Raw genomic sequence first — 17,586 nt, 5'->3', positions numbered from 1 at the left:
TACTCACTCAGTACGCCTAAAGTGCTGCATAATTAATAAGGACTTATTTGGACAATATAGGATGCCAAGAAGCCGGGCTCATTAACGCCTATTCTACGCCAAAACCGGTTCGCTTCGGAAATTTTCTGATTCAGTGGACTTTGGTTTATTTTTAGGACTTGAGCCTGGACAATATTTTACTCCACTCTCATAGAGTAAATAGCTTCTTCATTTCGAAATCAAAATCAACTATGTCGACAGAGCTTCCACTGGAAAGGCAATTAGTGGTACGAATCTCACCAGAGCTGAAACCAACCCAACTTCGATACTAATGGCAACCGCAGTGTGACCTCTGCCATTCGCGCAAGGTAATAGCCTTCGAAAAAGATGTTATATATACAATCTGCAATTTACTGAGCAGATACACAGGTCCGGTGCGATAGACGCGATCCATGCGGCAATTGCCAGGATGCAGGCATCTCCTGTAATCGTCGGCGGGCTGTGAAGCGCAAGTGTCTGAGCACTCGGCCCAGGGGTAGTTACTCCCCCAGGTCTTCCCACAGTGCCCGACGAAGAGCAACGCCTGATCATCAGTCTGATCAAGGTAACTCGACGGATGCAGTCTTACCAGTACTCCGCTCCGTCCCAAGTCGTAATTTTAACGACCTACGTGGACACAAAACTGGGGTTTTGTACGATCCGGTATATGATGCGCAGATCACAATTCAGCATCAACTATGTCATCTACCGGGTCTCACTCTAGACAGACGCAGCGTGCTCGAGACAGCCTTGTCTGTCATAAGAGTACTGTCTGACAATTCGAGGGCACTGGTACAAGACAGTATTAACCATCAAGTGGAAGTTCACCCTCGAGGCCCGTCTATTGAGTTCCTTACCTGGATGTTGAAAGGTACACCGACGTTTAACCATCTGAATGCGTTGCAAAATTGACACTGACCATGGAACTCTAGATCTTCGGACTGACAGATTTGGAACTTTCGTTGCGGATTATTTTAGACATATTTCAATCCCAAAATTGAAGCAGATGGGACTTGAACTTCTTCGCAACAACATACCGATTCGCGACTCTGTCATTTACACCGTTTGCGTCAACTCCGTTGCCTACAAGTTTATCACTACGGTGGTAAATCTTGAAGAAGACTCCGACGTCGCCCTCGAGCTGAGGAAGAATGCCACGGGGTATCGAGCCGCAGCTCAGGCCGCATTGAAGCAGATCCCACTGTTAATACCCCCGTCTCTTGGTCTATTACAGGCTATCATATGTGGTGTAAGCCCCTGAACGGTGTTGTTATATCCTTTCTCGACGGAACTAATCCATATACAGATATTTCTTCACCAAGGGTCTGGAGACGTTGACCTAAGTGGGGACCTCACCAAGGCCGCATGTAACACCTGCATTGACTTGGATCTTCAAACGAAAGTTCTGAGTGGAAACGCAAGCGAGGAAGAGCTTTTCTGTTTCCTTTGGTGCTACACTTTGGACAGAAACCATGCATTCAAATCACGAACTTCACGCTGCCTTCTCGATGTTCAGCTACCTCCCACTTTCAGCGATCTTTATCCAACTGACCCTCCTATGGCCGAGCATTTCTTGATTTATCTTGATCTTGCTCGGGTGCAGGATACAGTGGTCTCATATTTACCCGATAGCTCATCAAGTCACCACAATCCCTCATTGTTACATGGTACTGGAGAATACATGCTGCTACAGATGCAATATATCGAGCAAAGAATGAACCACGTGAGTCAAGAACATCTCTTTTTTCCTTTACGCACAGGTTTCTAACCGATGCAGATGGCTTCATTGTCATCCGAATGGAAAGGGCTCGACTCTCAGACCGAAATGTCGGCCCTGAAGTTCGCCTATCAATCCATCATGACCGGAATCCTATACCTCCTCCAATCCGATCCCGGCCAACCAACCAGCTCAACAGAAAGCTACCTTCAATCGGCGCGCCGGGAGCTCTCAGCGCTCGTATCCATGTGTCACTCGGCAGAGAAGCAAACCGCGGTCAACTTTTTGAACTGGTGAGGACCCATCATCGATCATGATATGTTTACCTCTCTAACATGCACCTCAGGACAATTCTGCTCTACCCAGCGACGGCATACTTGATCCTATTCTGCAACGTCGTTGCGACATCCGACATCGGCGATTTCAACCTCATGAAAGCTATCGCTGAATGCCTCACTCAAACTGGAATCAGTTACCCCCTGGTGCAATTACGAACACTCTACCAGAAATTTCTGGGTCTTTCTCAGGAGTTTTTCAACGATGAGCGCAATGCGATGCAGAGGATCGGTTCACCTCAGCTGGGAAGTCCGTTTCCTAACCCGGTTGGGAGCCCCTTTGCTATTACATGGGGTGCAGATGATTTGCTTTTCGACCAGTTCATTTTTACTGGAGCGGAAAGCTTCTCTGGTATGCTGAGTCTTCCAGAGATTGATCCATCTCTGCCGTACAGCTTTGATTAAGGGGTGTATAATACTTGATTGTGTGTTCGTCTGTAGAGTTGGGATGGTGTCCTTGTATTGGTGGCATACACTGGCTTTCATGAATACATGTATATATAGCATCAAAATTAATTCTTCAGTTTCTATATATAATGTGATATACAACAAGTGTCTATGAAATATTCAAAGTTATGTTCCTGGTATGTACACGTATATACCGTTGGTGTCAAGTACGGTCTTGCGGTACATGACGGGTTATATATCCCGTTCTATATTATTCCAAACCGAACGAGATACGTTTCAAAATTCAGGTATCTAAATCATATCTCCGTAAATTCGAATAATACTTGCTTCAAGAGGATATATATGTATGGATAGAAGCAGTCCTCATGCAAGCGTACAATATATAGTTAGAGTTACCAAGACTTTGTATGGGGAGGTACCACGAAACAGAAGGGAAATTAAATCCAGGACGACGACCATTCCTATCGTTGAAATGACTATGTGGAAATATTGCAATTCAAAAGAGAGTTTACCTAAAAAACCAAGAGTCAAATTGGGGACAGGACATGAAAAGCCGAGATCAAGATAACAAGAAACATCTCGAAAGCTAGCAATACCTTACAAGGCCGACTATTCTGATATAGCCATCAAAGAATTACATCAGAAGAAAAACACGAAAAAGCGGTACGGAATAAAGAACAAAGACATTGCAGAGCTCAGAATCAGCTTAACTGCGGCGAATACGTTGAAAACCAGGGTGATATACCCATGGTCCGAAATCAAACAAAGAGAGTTGGAAGAACGAAGTCGTGGAGAGAAGAATCGGATCATAGAAACGTTGCGCCGCGTATCAAGAAATAGCAGAGTAAAAACACCGTTTTCCCATCACAAATTTGAAGCTGGAGTGAAATAGACACGAACTCGCTGAATAACGGACAAGACATCATCGGTTGACAAGGGCATTGACCTAGTTCACGCGGAACGAGTCGAAGATGACTGCATGGCCAGTTAGTACGGCACAATCGCGAAAGAAAGGATTGAAGAAGCCTACCTTCATGACCTCTGCGGCAACCGCTGCCGATCCACATCAAAGTGTTCAAGAATGTGTATCGCTCATCACCGGTCTCCATGGACAGATTGACCCGGTACTTATAGCTGCCGGGGTTGACACCATCTGCCATGTTGGCATCAATGACCTTTTCGAGAACATCCTTGGCGCCTGTCAACCATCCTTCTGTGCGCACAATTATAAATGCGGGTGGCTCATCGACAGTCTGAAGAATGTAACTCGCACGAAGGTTGGTAGTGCAGTCCTTGGTGACGATCTGTGTATCTTGACCACCGGGCTGTTTTCAAAAGTTAAACACTGGACTGGAAATTATTGGAGGTTGAGATTCAGCCTTACCAGAACGATACCCTTACCCCATCGACCGGCCCATTGGCCGCCAATGAACGAGACCCACTCTCTCTGTCCCCAGACACTGGGCCCAACAGACACCTTGGGGTTCATTTTGATGCTCATGCGGAAATCCAGCTCGAGCGATGGCGCGGGGATCTGAAGTGATCGGGCGACGTCGCCCTCGGGGAATGTGTGCAGCAGGTTGTTAGCGGGGATCGAGTCCTTCATCACGCTGAGATAGGTAGGGCATTCGAGCAGATGCTGGCGCTGGCGACTAGTATTCTTCGCGCGAACTTGCTGGCAGTAAATACATTGAACAGACAGACACTATTCCACACTATTAGCTTGTATGTTCCAACGCATATGGCCGAGTTCCGTCGCCGTACCTTGTCTTCTTCCTTTGCGCGGAACTCAACGAAAGCTGCGTGCACATCGTCCAGCGGAGGCGCAGGCAAGCTCGAACTTGTCGTCTTGGTCTTTGGCTTGGGAGTTGGGCGTGAGGGAACGGCGCTGGGCGGCGCGGAGGGAGGACCGGTAGCCGGGACCGGGGTAGCCATTGTCGCGCGGTTCTGGAGAGCCCCCAGCGGGGTCTGTAACGGAGTAGCATGAGGGTTGACACCGTTGGTCATGAGGGTGCCGTTGGGAGTTGGGATAGTACCAGGACCAGCTGGACCTGACGGGGTGGCTGTTGGGCCATTGGGGGTTCCGGGGTAGCCATTGGGAGCACCGATTCCGTTAGGGGCGGCCTGGGCGGGCTGAGAAGGCTGAGGCGCGTTAGGGTGACCGCGCAGACCGGGACATTCAAGGAGATGTTGTTTCTGTCGCGAAGTGTTCTTTGCTCGAATTTGTTGGCAGTATATGCACTGAACGGAGAGACACTAACACATGCACAAACCCCAAAACGGGTTTTCGTATGTTAGTGACGGACAGGTCGTGGGTGAAATATTACGAAATACACAGTCACGCACCTTGTCATCTTCCTTGGCGCGAAACTCGACAAACGCCGCGTGTACCTCCTGGTCAACGGTACGACCCATGATGAGAGGAGTAATAGGAGCAAGAGTATTGAGGATAAACAAAAAAAAAGTCGTAAAGAAGAATGGGTAAGGGCGCGTATGAGGTGTAAAGTTGGAGGGGTCAGGGAGAGAGAAGAAAAGAAAATGGAAAGATGAAGACGGGAGATTACGCGGGTTACGCGCCCTGCGTAATTTGGAGCACTGCTTACGGTACGTGCTGTCGGTACTGGGGTATATTACCTACATATGTAGGTACCTTTATTATTCTTATACTACCTATATGTACTCATGTAGGTATATTGAAATTTATTAGGACATAGCTATGTTTAGTTTCACTTATTAGTCTCTTTGCTTTTACTTCATCTTTATAACTACATATGTAGCTGGTCTAACTCGAACACCGGGCTAATAGATGAGATCGGGCCATAGAAATATGAAATACATAGTTATACGAGAAACAATTATGACTAGGTTGCCTAATAAAAAAAGCAATTTCAAACTGAACGCCTTAAATATTCCCTGTTTGTATAATATGATATGGATCATAATACATATCCCTCATAGCCATCCATGGATGGATGGTCCAAGAGGTGTAAGATTATATCTCGGAGAATTCAGGGCAAACGAGGCACACTCGGATCAGAGACTGCTATGATTGGATTTGGTGGGGGAAAGACAATTCTCAGTATAAACCTTGCAAAATAAGAGCGAAAAGGCCGAGATACAATTGTGATATGAATCAAATAAATCCAGATATAAATGATTATTGACATCTTATATACTTCCCAAAGTTATACTTCCGTTCATTTCCAGGGTTAATCGAAACAGCTTCGGGTATTATATTACTGTAACTGAATCCATTATGGACGTTCCGTATCCCATACGCAATACTGTCAACTACTTCAGTTTACAACATACACGTTCCTGGTAAGATTGGGGTAAACGAAGATTGAAACATTGAATTAAAGATAAATTCCTGACTGCAATGTAGATCGTTTCGATGGTCCCATACATCCTCGTATACCGTCCACGGGTAGTTATCACCTTCTCTCGCTCTTCTCTCACACTTCGCACTGTAAAAATGTTCCTCCATCTGCATTCCGGGTGATGTAATGCGACAGCACAGATCGCGTCAATAGGTTCCTTCACAGCGATCGTCATGGCCGTGGCTCTCCATTTTGGTGTTCTATTGGTAACCAGTCGCACGCGACTGAACAGAGCCCCTCATACCTTCCATTTGCATTTCAGCGCTTCGACAATCCACCATCATGTGTTCCTCGACGTCATTAAGACCTAGTACGCACGGTTCACGATCAGACCCCCGATAATCGCAGGAAAATCTCGCCATAGCGATAGCGGACTTCCCACTCGGTGCTTTCGTCGATATACTCGTCTTGGTGTACATGCAGCACACCCTTTGTCGCGAGCGTGAGAACATTCATCAAAGCCTGGGTCGCAACAGCTGGCGTCGTACTCCCAGGAGGAAGCAGACTCGCGAACGTGGTCTGACCAAGTCTGGCCGCGACCGGGCTGGACGCGTTGCTGTTCGGGGTCTGTGCATTTCCTGCTTTGCCATTGTTAGCAGGACCTATCTTAGTCTTCATGAATTCTATGAAATTCAAGCTTTCCCGATCAAGAGTTGACTTGACACGTTCAAGAGCAGAGCGCTTGCTTGGCGAGAGTGAGCTGATATTCTCGCGGTCCGTCGCAAGCTCGCCTTCGAGATAACGAGTAAGATCTAGGTCGTCTCCGAAATCGCCTAGGAGCTCGAGGCTATGTTGGTCTTGTCCCCCGAGATAGCTGCGCCCGGCAAGCGGACTGGCGCTAGTGAGACGGCTCCGGGGCTTACGTCCCTGAGAAGACAGCTCGCTGACACTGCCGAGTCGACGTCTTTGTCGAGAGCTTTGGATAGAAGCGGTGACACTCCATGGCATCTGGGACGAGTGGTCGTCAAACAGACTCGAGGGGGCATCACGACCGACTTCAACTTCCATGTTGAGACGCTCAATGTTCTCACGGCTCAGATGCTCTGCTTGTTCGTCTCTCGCGCGTACTCGACGTCCCTCCGATAGTTCATCGTCATCTGCGCTGCGCTTTCGCCCTTTTCGCTGAGGGTATCCACCAACGGCTTCAAACAGATCCTCGCCTGAGTAGAGGCTGAGCGGATGCTGTTCATGGTCTATTCCCAGTCCGACTCCAACCGAGCCGATTCCCTGACCGAAAACCCAGAAAGCAGCATTCTTCTTCGAAATGGTTGGAATCTTGTTTTGCTGCTTTTGCTTCAGTGCTTCGTTCATGTTCGCGACGTATTCATTGTTCCATTGGGCCAGTGTCATATTTCGAAGCCCCGTGGTGTCGTCAGTGATGATCTCCTTTGGGCGTCTGACATGGCGGGTCCTCACTGCTTGAATCTCATCTGTTTCTTCGACTAGACCAAGGCCCTCATTTGTCTGGAGAATCGCGGCATCTGCGGTCCGGGTGTCGAGATCCATCATGTCGTTGGTATCAGCCACTCTGACTTCCTCGTCTTCAATCTGCATCTGTTGAGCAGAGTCAGTGGACATCTTTTTGGTTGCGGCATGGATGCTTGGTACTCACCGAATCTCCGCCGAGCTGGCGTTGTTGGTCGTCTGTCGGTCCTTCACTTTCTCTCGGACCAAGGGTGGATTTCCTTGCATGAGGAGACTTCCCTCTGGTATCGAGCTCGATGATATTGCCATCCTCGTCAAATTCAAAGTCAGGTTGAAGGAGAACACCCTCTTCATTGCCTAATCCTAAACCCGTCACGTTGCCGAAAGGGTCTTTCTTCTGCGCAGACTCATTGATCTCATCAATTCCTAGGATAGTACCCTCACCCAGGATATCATCCGATGGGAGCTCAAGGTGCAGGCTTGAAAGCTGTGAGGCTCCAGACAAGCTATTGTTGGGCGACTTGATCCAGAGGCCACTAAGTTGACTTGAGCTATCGTTCGTGGTGGTAGTGAAGGAGGAGAAGTCAATTTCAAGTCCCGGAAGAGCTGTCTCGGGCAGGAAAGACGGGTCGTAAGGTAAGATAAGATTGCTGGGCCTGGGATAAGGTTAGTACCCGACAAATGTCTTGTAGACTTACACCACCAATCAACGGGACATACTTGGTCTGGCCAGCGGCGGGATCAAGGCCACTGCCCGGGATGATCTTCAGCTTGGATACCATCTTGTCATGCATCGCCTGTGTGTCGAGCAGCGTGTACCCGCACTGTTGATTGTACACTCGAGAAACACCATACCTAATACAGGCAAGTTGTTAGCATACCCATGGTGACATCACTGAGCAACAGATCTTACAGCAGGCTCCCCTGCAGCCGAAGGGCCATGGGTGCATCGGGATTGATAATAACTCGACATGCATTGGGGACATCCACATCCAGGATGGCTTTTCGGTTTAGTCTTCTGGAAATGGACCTGGATCCCAGAGTTGCGACTAGCCTGTGGAGGTGGTACTATTAGTCGTTGATGTGGAACTGCGGGAGCCCTGGATGGTGATGGTCTTACCATATTGTCGCGACACCGTGCTCTGGCGAGGTGAGGACTAGAGCATGACAAGCAGATGAGCCTTTGGTCCGAGATAAAGATCGCACATGGGGAATCAGTCGACTTACTTTCATGGCTGTAGAACATGGTTGCAATGCAAATGGACTCGAGTGATGCCCAGGCCCTCGAGTCTCCAGACGGCTTGGAGATGCAGCAAGAATATTAGGATGAAGTGGGTTTTCAGGAAAACAGAGTAGGTAGTTATTGGGTTGCCTTGAAGGAAGATGCTCGCCTCGGGTAGAGAGTCAGAGAGTCAGAGAGTCAGTCCCAGTGGGATGGGATTGCTGCACAATCAGAGAAAAAGCGTGACCCCAGAAGCAGAACTTCACCGTCCAGGAACGAAGAACTCATCTTCATACTAGTCTTGATCTCCAATATTTCATTCTAAGCATTGAAGATCAAGTATTTCCTTTCCTCTTCCTTATCCGCTTCCACTTCGATCTATCCTCCCCGTTCTGAATTTCTGAATTCTTCGTTCTTATGCATCATAGCCTATCTTATATGTCAGACTCTAGGCTGTCAGTTTGCATCATTGGTTGACCCCCAGCGAGATATGCCTTCTCGACCCATCCGTATAATATCTTCGAGACTATGAATGTGTCGACGTCGATTGAGGGAGGAAGGCAAGACAAATGCAAGGTGCATAGACTGATGAGCAATTAAATGTGCAGATTAATCAGAGCACTTTTATTAAGACAAGGTGTACCCTGCTGTCACTTCGATTGGTTCAAGTTCCGTTCCTGTAGCCAGGTTTTCAGACTAAAGCGCCCATGTCGCAACTCTTCAGGATCTCCCTCCACTGGAAAGCAAACCCCCGGGCTTCCTCTTTTCCGGTGTCAGGAAAATCAAATCCACACAAGATCATAGTGAGCGGGATGATAGGCACGAAGCCGATCCCATTGCTCCCGCAGACGAATTTCGTAGGCTAAGCCGTCAAGTGGTTGAAATGGTTCCCCTCTGACAAGAGCTGGGTACTTTCTATAGTCAATAAAATACACACATGCTAATTCTATGAAATGTCTTGCCGGCGAAATACGATATGGCGCACTGGCGGTTGAAGACTGCCGTACCTCGAGGCGTGAATGGATGTGTTATGTGTCGAACACACAGTGCACGCTGACGATCTCGTGTCAAAGCTTCCCATTAACGTACATTGTTTTCTACTTACAATTGATTGGAATTCCTTGTTCCCAATCGTTCAATGAACCAAATTGATTCGCATATGGTCCTGGGGCAGGGAAAAATGCGCCGGGGATTAGCTCAAACGCCAACATTAGAAGAATTTACTTTTCTTGGGACTCTTTGAGAAACCATATGTCAGTTCAGCACAAGGAAACGAAAAACGATGAGCCATCTGAAAGGATGGCAGCAGAATTCTAAGGGGCAAAAATGGACCGAGACCAACAGAAACCGCACTCTTTTGACACAAATGTATAAGCGTAGACATAATCAACTATGGAAGATCCGAAAATAGATAGAGAGCACCCAGAAATCTCCAACCCAGAGCGATGTATAGGATGCACGGGGGGGTATGAGACAAAAGACATGCAAGAACAACACACAAACACACTCTGGTAACTCCTCGTCACTGACTTTGAGTGGGAGCTTAGTCGAGAGGGATGCCCTCGTACTCGGAGTAGCCCAGAGCCAAGTTCATGTTTTCTATTGGAATTCGTTAGCGTCATGGCTGATGAAGTAGATGAATTCAACACTTACGCAAGCACTGGGTGGCGGCACCCTTCAGCAGGTTGTCAATGGTGGCGCAGACAACCACGCGCTCGCCGCTGGAGTGGACGGCAAATCCACCGATCTCGACACCGTGGCGGCCGGCAATGTCCTTGACAAGAGGGGCTTCGCCCACGATCTTGACGAGCTTCTCGCCAGCGTAGCGATCCTGGTAGAGGTTGCGGATATCACGGGAGGTCATCTTCTGCTTCAGAGGAATGCTGATGGTGTGCTTGATATAAATGTTAGCAATTGTGAGGATCAATGAGCGGCCAAAGGGCACTTACGGAGATACCCTGGAACCAAACGGCGACGTGAGGAACGAACGCAATGTTGGTGCCCAGCTGCGAGCTAATCTCACGCTCGTGGATGTGGTCAGTCAGACTGTAGGGGATGAGGTTGTTGGTAAGGAACTGCACGTCGTTCTTGGGGCTGGGCTTGGTACCCGCGCCAGAGTATCCAGAAACACCGAAGGTGGTGGGCTGGCCGCCAAGGAACGGAACAAGAGGAGCAATTCCAAGCTGAGCAGCAGTGGCGTAGCATCCGGGGTTGGCAATGCGAGTAGCCCGGGCGATCTTAGACCGCTCAACCAGCTCGGGAAGACCGTACGTCCACTTAGGGTCGAAGCGGTAATCAGCGCTCAGGTCGACAATGACGTTACCCGTCTGGGAACCTTCGTCAACGGCATCGACAAAAGGCTTGCAAATACCATTGGGCAGAGCCATCACCCAGCAGTCGATGTCACCATTGGCAGACATCTTGCGGACATCTTCGGGACTGAGATTCTCGTAGGTAATCTCGCGCTTCTCGTAGCCTTGGAGCTTCTTACCAGCCAGCTCGCGGGACGAGACGTGACGAAGATCCATGTTAGGATGAGCATTGAGCAGGTTGATCAGGGCCTGGCCGGTGTAGCCACGGGCACCAATGAGAGCAACCTTAGCGGGCTGGGTGTTGGAGATGTTCTTCTCTCCAAGAGGAGGGTTGGGGTTGGTAGTGGCATAGGTGCGGAAGGTGCTCACGGCAACGGTGGGACGCTTGGCACGGTTCATGCGCAGGGCATTGGTGGTGGTTGAGAACGCACGCTTCTGCTCAACAGAAGCACCGCTAGCGCCGAAGCCCTTACCAATATTGGCGGCAGCCTCAGCAGCGCGGTGAAGGCGCGCCTCAAGGTTAATGTCACCGAACATCTGGCGACCGTGCGCGTTGAACTCCTGGACCAGCTGCTTCACTTCCTCGCCATTCTCGGCACCGTACCAGAAGAGGACCTGGCCATCACGGCTCAAGCTGCCATCGGCCTTGTCAAAGAACCAGGTCAGGTTCTCATCATCCTCCTTGACAGTCCATGCCAGCTTGGGGAAGTCCTTCTTGATGCTGGCGAAGACGTTGTCAGCAACGTTAGTCAACCAACCAGACTTGGTGATGGTGAAAGTGGCCAAGTGAGCCATCTGCGAGTTGGGCTGCGGGGGCAGCACAACGGCCAGAGCTTCCATAGGATCGTCGTAGTAGATCTTGAAGTCCTTCTCCTTCATGCCCTCGACATAGCGGTCAACAACGGCACGGGCATCAAGACCCTCGCGATCACGGACCAACACCTCCTTCAGTGCCTTCATGTCTTCAACCTCGGACAGAGAGGTCTTGACGTGGATCTTGTTACCGCGGCGGATCAGGGTACCAGCGCCAGAGTCGGTGAAAAGTTCCTTCTGAAGATCGGCAGGGTGAATGATTGCGACGCTAGAGGAGCGAGGCAGATCGCTAAGGAGCTCCTTCATTTCCTTGATCTTCAGGCGAGTGCCATGGCGCACCCACCACTGACTCATCAGGTGGTCGTACTCCTCGTCAAGGTTGATGGCGGAGATCTTCTCACCGGTGTCACCGTTGAACAAACCGCCCTTCTCGGCCAGGTAGACAATCTTGAGGGGCTGCAAGGCGCGCGCAAGCTCACCGGCAGCCACATCAGCATTGACATTGAGGACCTGGCCGTCGGGGGTCTCGGCCATGGAGGTCAGGATGGGCAGGCATCCAGCGGCAATAGCCGACTCAATGGGGGCCTTGTCAACACCATCGATCTTACCGACCAGGTTGTACTTGGGCTTATCGAGGTAATCGGCCGAAAAGACGCCGGCGGTAATGGGACGGGCACGGATACCGATGCGCTCGAGCTCCTCAACCAGCTTCATGTTCTCCTCCAGGAAGAGCTTGCGGGCGAGGGCCAGGGTCTTACCGTCAGTCACTCGGATTCCATCCTCGAACTGAGGCTCAACACCAGCCGCCTCCAACATGCGGTTCAACTGGGGGCCGGCACCGTGGACGACGATCGGGTACAGACCGACATGGTTAAGGAAGGCGAGCGCGGATGACAGGGTCTGGAGATGCTCAGTAATAATAGCACCACCAACCTTGATCACGGCGAATTGCTGAGAGGACACGGAGGTGAAGTGTGACAGGTACTGCTGGACCTCGCGCTTAGAGCCAATATTGCTCAGCAATTGCACGACGGTGCTGCGGGTGTTGGTCAGGTGAGGATCCGCCGAGCGGGAGTAGTTGCGAGTCTGGCGCAGGGAGGCAGTCTTTGCTGAGACTCGCAGAGCGGTCGGTGCGGAGAGAGAACAGAGGGGCTTGCACGAAGCTCTCCGCACAGCGGAGCGAAGGGACATCATCTTGGCAACGCACATGCGGCAGCCTCAATGGTCTCACGGTCGGCCCTGGGTGGGAGAGGCCCCAAAATATGTATAAGTAGGTGGGAAGGTAGGAAGGTGAGAAAACGCTGAGTCAAAAAGAGATATTTTTCAGATCATCGGCCGGGCCTCGGAGCGATAACTTGGCCCAATGACGGGGAGAAGGCGGTGGGCCCGTCTAGCGAGTGATTTATCTCCATCTTTTCCCTTTTAACGTGCGGCATTTGATTTTTATTTTCATGAATTTATTCTGAATATTTGGTTTTTTTTGTATTTTGTTTTATATATCTCATACTAAATTTTATACTAATAGAGGGATTTTCCTTGACTGCTTTAGTCTACATGTATATGTGCAGATTAACATTTGTGTGCCCGTAACCCGGGACCAGAAAGTATAAGAAAAAAAAGAATCTTCACTTTCGGATACATCAACCTTGGAATCTCTCTCCCAATCTCTTTAGACTTCCTCAAGCGAGAGTCTTTCCTCCGAAAATGCCCACTTATTCTGCTCGGAGATCTTGAAACGTCATCCTGCTTGGGTTAAGTCTCAGTTATCTGATCCTGTCCCTTCTTCTTACTCGTTGCGTTTGGGTTCGGCCTATCCACTACCCTCCACCCGGACTGGATCTACTCTGGGCATCCTGCCGATGGTAAATGCAAGGGCCTCTCCAAGTGGTCTAATTGAGGAATTGGTGGACACTTGTTCTCGTGCCAAGAGTTCCCAGAATTATCTGATTTTTCTTACCCCCTGCTCAACAGCCTTCGGTAGATGAATACCCGAAGGGTTCATCATGAGGGACAAGACTTGCGCTGCTGCACTCCTATAGCGAGAGGTTTATGGGAATATTTAGATCAATTAGATTGATAACAAGCAGACACTTGATGCCAAAGGGTGTGGGCATACAACATATAACCAACGGGCTCCTTATTGGATCTTATTGGCGAATTGAACCTCGCAGGTCAGATGGGTCTTGGGCCACGTGGACTCGCAAGTGTGCTAGCCCTGCTACTAAACGGCCTCATCTACAGAATAACAATATAAATGGTAGGCAAAATTGGAGACACTCCGACCTACTGTCAGACTCAATGGCCTCTCCATGACCACTTGCGAACCCTCATGACAACCGAAAGACTCAATCGACATGCACACAAGGGTGGATGTTGACTTGGTCATCCAAGTGTGGATCTAAACTAACCGTTCTACATTGTACAAACATAATTGTTCTCAGGTATTCCAGTAAGACTGGGTAGTTGAAAAAGAGCATAAGAGCACGATAAGGGAATTTCATTGCAGTGAGAAGCACCCGAATGGCAATGTGGTAAGCATACTTAAACACGGCGTCATGGAAGTATCATTTACATCTTCACCCGTCGACCGGGTCGCATGTAGCGACACAATCCAAAATCGGATGATCTCGTTTCGTTGCATGTAAAAGTCAAGGATTTGGTCATTGAAAACACGCCCATAAAAAAACAGCAGGAGGTATTAGCGGCTGCGAAGAAAACGGAAAAGGCCACACGGCCCCAACAACAGTAAGCCCAGTAAAATTCAAGATCCCATGTCCAAAGAGAAGTCGTAAGTCGCGCGCAGTTCAGGTGCTTAGTGCTTGGTGGCAATCACTATGTAAAGCGTTAGTCACGAAGGCGAGCTGGGAAGTCAGGAGAATGCCAGGAAGCACTTACCGGACGGCACAATAATGACAACGAGAAGGAGAATCACGCAGATGACGAGACACACGCGCATCTTCATGTCCTTCCACCACATATCTTTGCGCACGCGATTGGCACCTCGGCGGAAGCCTTGGGCCGAGACGGCAAGGTTGTCGGTCTTGTCCTGGAGAGAATCCAAGTTTTCACCACGCTGGGAGACCTTGTTGATGTTTTCGCGCATCACACCGACGGTATCATCGATTTGCTATAGAGGATACCCATGTCAGCCCCATTGCAGGAATCAATTGCCCCAGCCTTCGCATTTCGATATATCAACAAGACAACAAGCATGTGCCATCCACCAGGTGACATTTATGTGTCTTCTCAATATCTAGGGTTGCTAGGAGTCAAGATATCCTTGAGGATTGACTTACTGCTTGCAAAGCGGCGGTTCGCTGGTTACCATTCTGCCCGGTGGCACCAGGGGCTCCGCTGGAGCCGGAGGGGATATAAGGGTCGTAGGGTTGTTCGGTGGCAGCCATTATGTGAGTCGTGAAAGGATTTGAGAGAATCTCAGATCTGGATTGGCCGGAGACTGGGAGTGTCTAAACGACCTCGTGGGAGCAGGGGTTGTGTTGTTTTGATGGGGAAGCGCTGCGAAGGGACAGTCTGGGTGATTAGAATCGACGCAGATCGTGGGTATGCGAGGAAATTTATCGTAGAGCGATAAGGATTAGGATGTAGCGCAACGGCGAGGGACGGAGGGAAAGGATTAATGGTGTTGTCTGAAGTGAAGCTGACAAGTTGCCGCTGAGGCGGCTTTGCCCAGAGTCACGTGCTGTGGCGTTTCGCAGTACAAAGCATGCTATGTAGGCTCCCGGCTTTTGTGTTTTGGGGTCTTAAATGTTAATTATTTTCAAGTCTATGATTATTCGCAATTATTGTTGGCGAAGGACATACTCATCATTAGTTTGGCCTAGATAGTTCCGCGGTGTCCTTCAATTAACATTGGAATTTCTTTACCGCAAACAGGCACAATGTGAGAGTTACACTACAAGGATGAACAAGGGTAGATGAGAGTAAGTTATATTCTATTCTTCACATAACTACCTATCCACAGTTACATATCTGTAGATTTTTGTAATTTTTCCGCTGCATAAATAGTAAAGCTCTTAGTTATATGGCTGCCTATTGATATGCCGATAGAAGCGTGTTGCTCGAGGAACGAGGGACAACGGGTCCACCTATTATTAGTAACGCGGATTAGCCCTGGGGGTCACATTTTCCAGACACCTTTCCGAGGTTGATCTGACATTTCATGATCAGTTCAGTAAGTCAACGATAAATGCATGAAACCTCAGACTGTAACTGAAGACAAACGTTTTGGTCGAGGTCCGATATTGAAAATCACGAAGTCAGGCAAATGGAATATTTATTTCATGTACTTTGACGGGATTTCCAAGCGACTCACCTGGTATACACCGCTTTGTGGGGGTATATTCCATCGAATTCAATCGGAATTACCCCGTTGGTATTTGCGTTTCTCCTTGTTCTAGAAGACAACTTGGTTTAATTGTTCGAATACCTTCGTCGATCCATTTGAAGATCTCATCTTTATATAGATCGATCAGCGATATAGGAATCACTACAAGCTCAGTGGAACCCAGGATGTCAAAGTGGTTCAGTACTCCTTTCCTAGTTGGATGGACAAAAGTGTGGCAAGATGAGTATTCCCTTGCCAGTGCCCAACAAATACAGAGTAAGCTGGGAATGTTGGTGTTGTTGCTATCTAGGGCTGCAAGTTTAGAATTTGCTTCCACCTAGACTGCCTTTTATGATATCATACCATAATATCTCCAAATTCCCATCCATCTCAGCTAGCCCCTAATAGCCTTGGCAATAGTCTCCTCAATAACCCTAATCATGCCCTCCGTGTTCTTCATATCAAACGGAACCATATGCTTGGAACCATGATCATAGAAAGCCGCCTTGGCGGGCTCACAAAGCTCAAATAACCTTACTCCCTCAGCGAACAGCGGATCCGCCTTGCCAACAATATTCGCCGTTGGGATGGCAATCGGGTACGTGTCCGGCTGCGGTGATATATGCTCCAGCCCAGAACTCTCCCATGGCGCCGCACCGCAGATAAACACCGCAGCACGAAATAGCGGTGGTTCGGCCGGTTGCGTCTTCTTTTGGTGGATTAAAAGTGAGGCTGCTAGTGCTGCGCCTTGTGAGAAGCCTATAACTGCATCGAATGGGCCTTCTTCTGCGATGAAGCGCTTGGTATGGTCGAAGGCTTCGAGGACGCTGGAGCCTGGTGAGGTACATCGGGTGTAGTGGTTATAGAAGGGGCCGTCCACTATTCCTTCGAGTTCTGGATTGGAGTTGGGTTAATACATGGGCTAGGCGGTTAATAGCTTTCCGTAGTAAGCTTACCCTCTTCGACTTTGGCGTTTATCTTGCCGTTCATGAATTTGAAGCGGTGCCCACTTTTCTCTAGTATTTGGCGGAGGCCTCCAATTTGGATCTCAAAAATCTGTAGCCGGTCAGTGTTTTCTATATGAGAGCTACTGCATAGTGCTTACTTCGCCATTGGTGCCACCGCCGTGCAAGCAAAGAAACCTCATTTTGGTTTAAATATTCCGTGTCTCAATGCCGGGAACTGAAACGTAGATTGTTTGATAAGCGACTATGCCGAAACAGTTCGGAATTTTGTGTTACGGCCGAAATCCTTGGACTTCTTGTATTCGAGGGAAAGAGAAGAAAAAGTAAGTCTGCAGGACAGGTGGCCAAGAGAGGGGAGTTTCAAGATACAAGGGGGGGTTTAACCTGCGGGGGGCTTGCAGGACTGGACTACTAGCTTGGCGATGAAATGTCCACGGGTGAGATATACAATTACAAAATACCCGTGGACAATCGGTTTATTGTTTATGTTTCTTTATATTACAAAGTTGAAGGAGTCTCCAGGGCTTATAGGTTGGGATATTCCAGAAATGAATCCCTGCCGTATGGGACCAATAGGAAAACTTGATAAGATCAGAGAGATCTTGGAAACTTCCAAGGTTTCCATCTCAACTCCGTACACTTCACT

The 17,586-nt window shown here is 49.0% G+C and overlaps 6 protein-coding genes across 6 annotated transcripts, besides 1 other annotated feature; 1 reads left to right on the top strand and 5 right to left on the bottom strand.

The window, feature by feature from the left end:
* Positions 1 to 230: 230 nt before the first annotated feature.
* Positions 231 to 2,475, top strand: N7489_009859 (fungal specific transcription factor domain-containing protein; the record flags this gene model as incomplete). The annotated part of the gene is made up of 6 exons (XM_056715608.1): positions 231 to 266; positions 409 to 889; positions 951 to 1,267; positions 1,325 to 1,741; positions 1,796 to 2,028; positions 2,082 to 2,475. 6 exons carry the CDS (start codon positions 231 to 233, stop codon positions 2,473 to 2,475), a joined length of 1,878 nt encoding a protein of 625 aa, XP_056563230.1.
* Positions 2,476 to 3,424: 949 nt separating this feature from the next.
* On the bottom strand, positions 3,425 to 4,893 carry N7489_009858 (DUF3237 domain-containing protein; the record flags this gene model as incomplete). Its single annotated transcript, XM_056715607.1, has 5 exons — positions 3,425 to 3,453; positions 3,509 to 3,803; positions 3,863 to 4,183; positions 4,243 to 4,734; positions 4,825 to 4,893. The coding sequence occupies 5 exons, from the start codon at positions 4,891 to 4,893 to the stop codon at positions 3,425 to 3,427; spliced, it is 1,206 nt and encodes a 401-aa protein (XP_056563229.1).
* A 1,292-nt stretch (positions 4,894 to 6,185) lies between these two features.
* N7489_009857 (Rad21/Rec8 N terminal domain protein) lies at positions 6,186 to 8,529 on the bottom strand (the record flags this gene model as incomplete). The annotated part of the gene is made up of 6 exons (XM_056715606.1): positions 6,186 to 7,412; positions 7,471 to 7,939; positions 8,004 to 8,138; positions 8,197 to 8,337; positions 8,404 to 8,440; positions 8,511 to 8,529. 6 exons carry the CDS (start codon positions 8,527 to 8,529, stop codon positions 6,186 to 6,188), a joined length of 2,028 nt encoding a protein of 675 aa, XP_056563228.1.
* Positions 8,530 to 10,048: 1,519 nt separating this feature from the next.
* On the bottom strand, positions 10,049 to 12,839 carry argEF (bifunctional acetylglutamate kinase/N-acetyl-gamma-glutamyl-phosphate reductase; the record flags this gene model as incomplete). Its single annotated transcript, XM_056715605.1, has 3 exons — positions 10,049 to 10,104; positions 10,159 to 10,399; positions 10,455 to 12,839. 3 exons carry the CDS (start codon positions 12,837 to 12,839, stop codon positions 10,049 to 10,051), a joined length of 2,682 nt encoding a protein of 893 aa, XP_056563227.1.
* Positions 12,840 to 14,442: 1,603 nt separating this feature from the next.
* N7489_009855 (SNAP receptor SNC2) lies at positions 14,443 to 15,034 on the bottom strand (the record flags this gene model as incomplete). The annotated part of the gene is made up of 3 exons (XM_056715604.1): positions 14,443 to 14,462; positions 14,526 to 14,757; positions 14,927 to 15,034. The coding sequence occupies 3 exons, from the start codon at positions 15,032 to 15,034 to the stop codon at positions 14,443 to 14,445; spliced, it is 360 nt and encodes a 119-aa protein (XP_056563226.1).
* Positions 15,035 to 15,323: 289 nt separating this feature from the next.
* Positions 15,324 to 15,356: a sequence feature (Short protein (N7489_009854, KAJ5229146.1) was converted to a misc_feature.).
* Positions 15,357 to 16,369: 1,013 nt separating this feature from the next.
* On the bottom strand, positions 16,370 to 17,122 carry N7489_009853 (uncharacterized protein; the record flags this gene model as incomplete). Its single annotated transcript, XM_056715603.1, has 3 exons — positions 16,370 to 16,869; positions 16,932 to 17,031; positions 17,081 to 17,122. 3 exons carry the CDS (start codon positions 17,120 to 17,122, stop codon positions 16,370 to 16,372), a joined length of 642 nt encoding a protein of 213 aa, XP_056563225.1.
* Positions 17,123 to 17,586: the final 464 nt, after the last annotated feature.

Source organism: Penicillium chrysogenum (assembly GCF_028827035.1).
Source record: "Penicillium chrysogenum strain IBT 35668 chromosome Unknown utg000005l_segment0_segment0, whole genome shotgun sequence".
NCBI lineage: Eukaryota > Fungi > Ascomycota > Eurotiomycetes > Eurotiales > Aspergillaceae > Penicillium > Penicillium chrysogenum.
The sequence above is the reverse complement of the archived record's forward strand: the minus strand, read 5'-3'. Positions and strand labels throughout refer to the sequence as shown.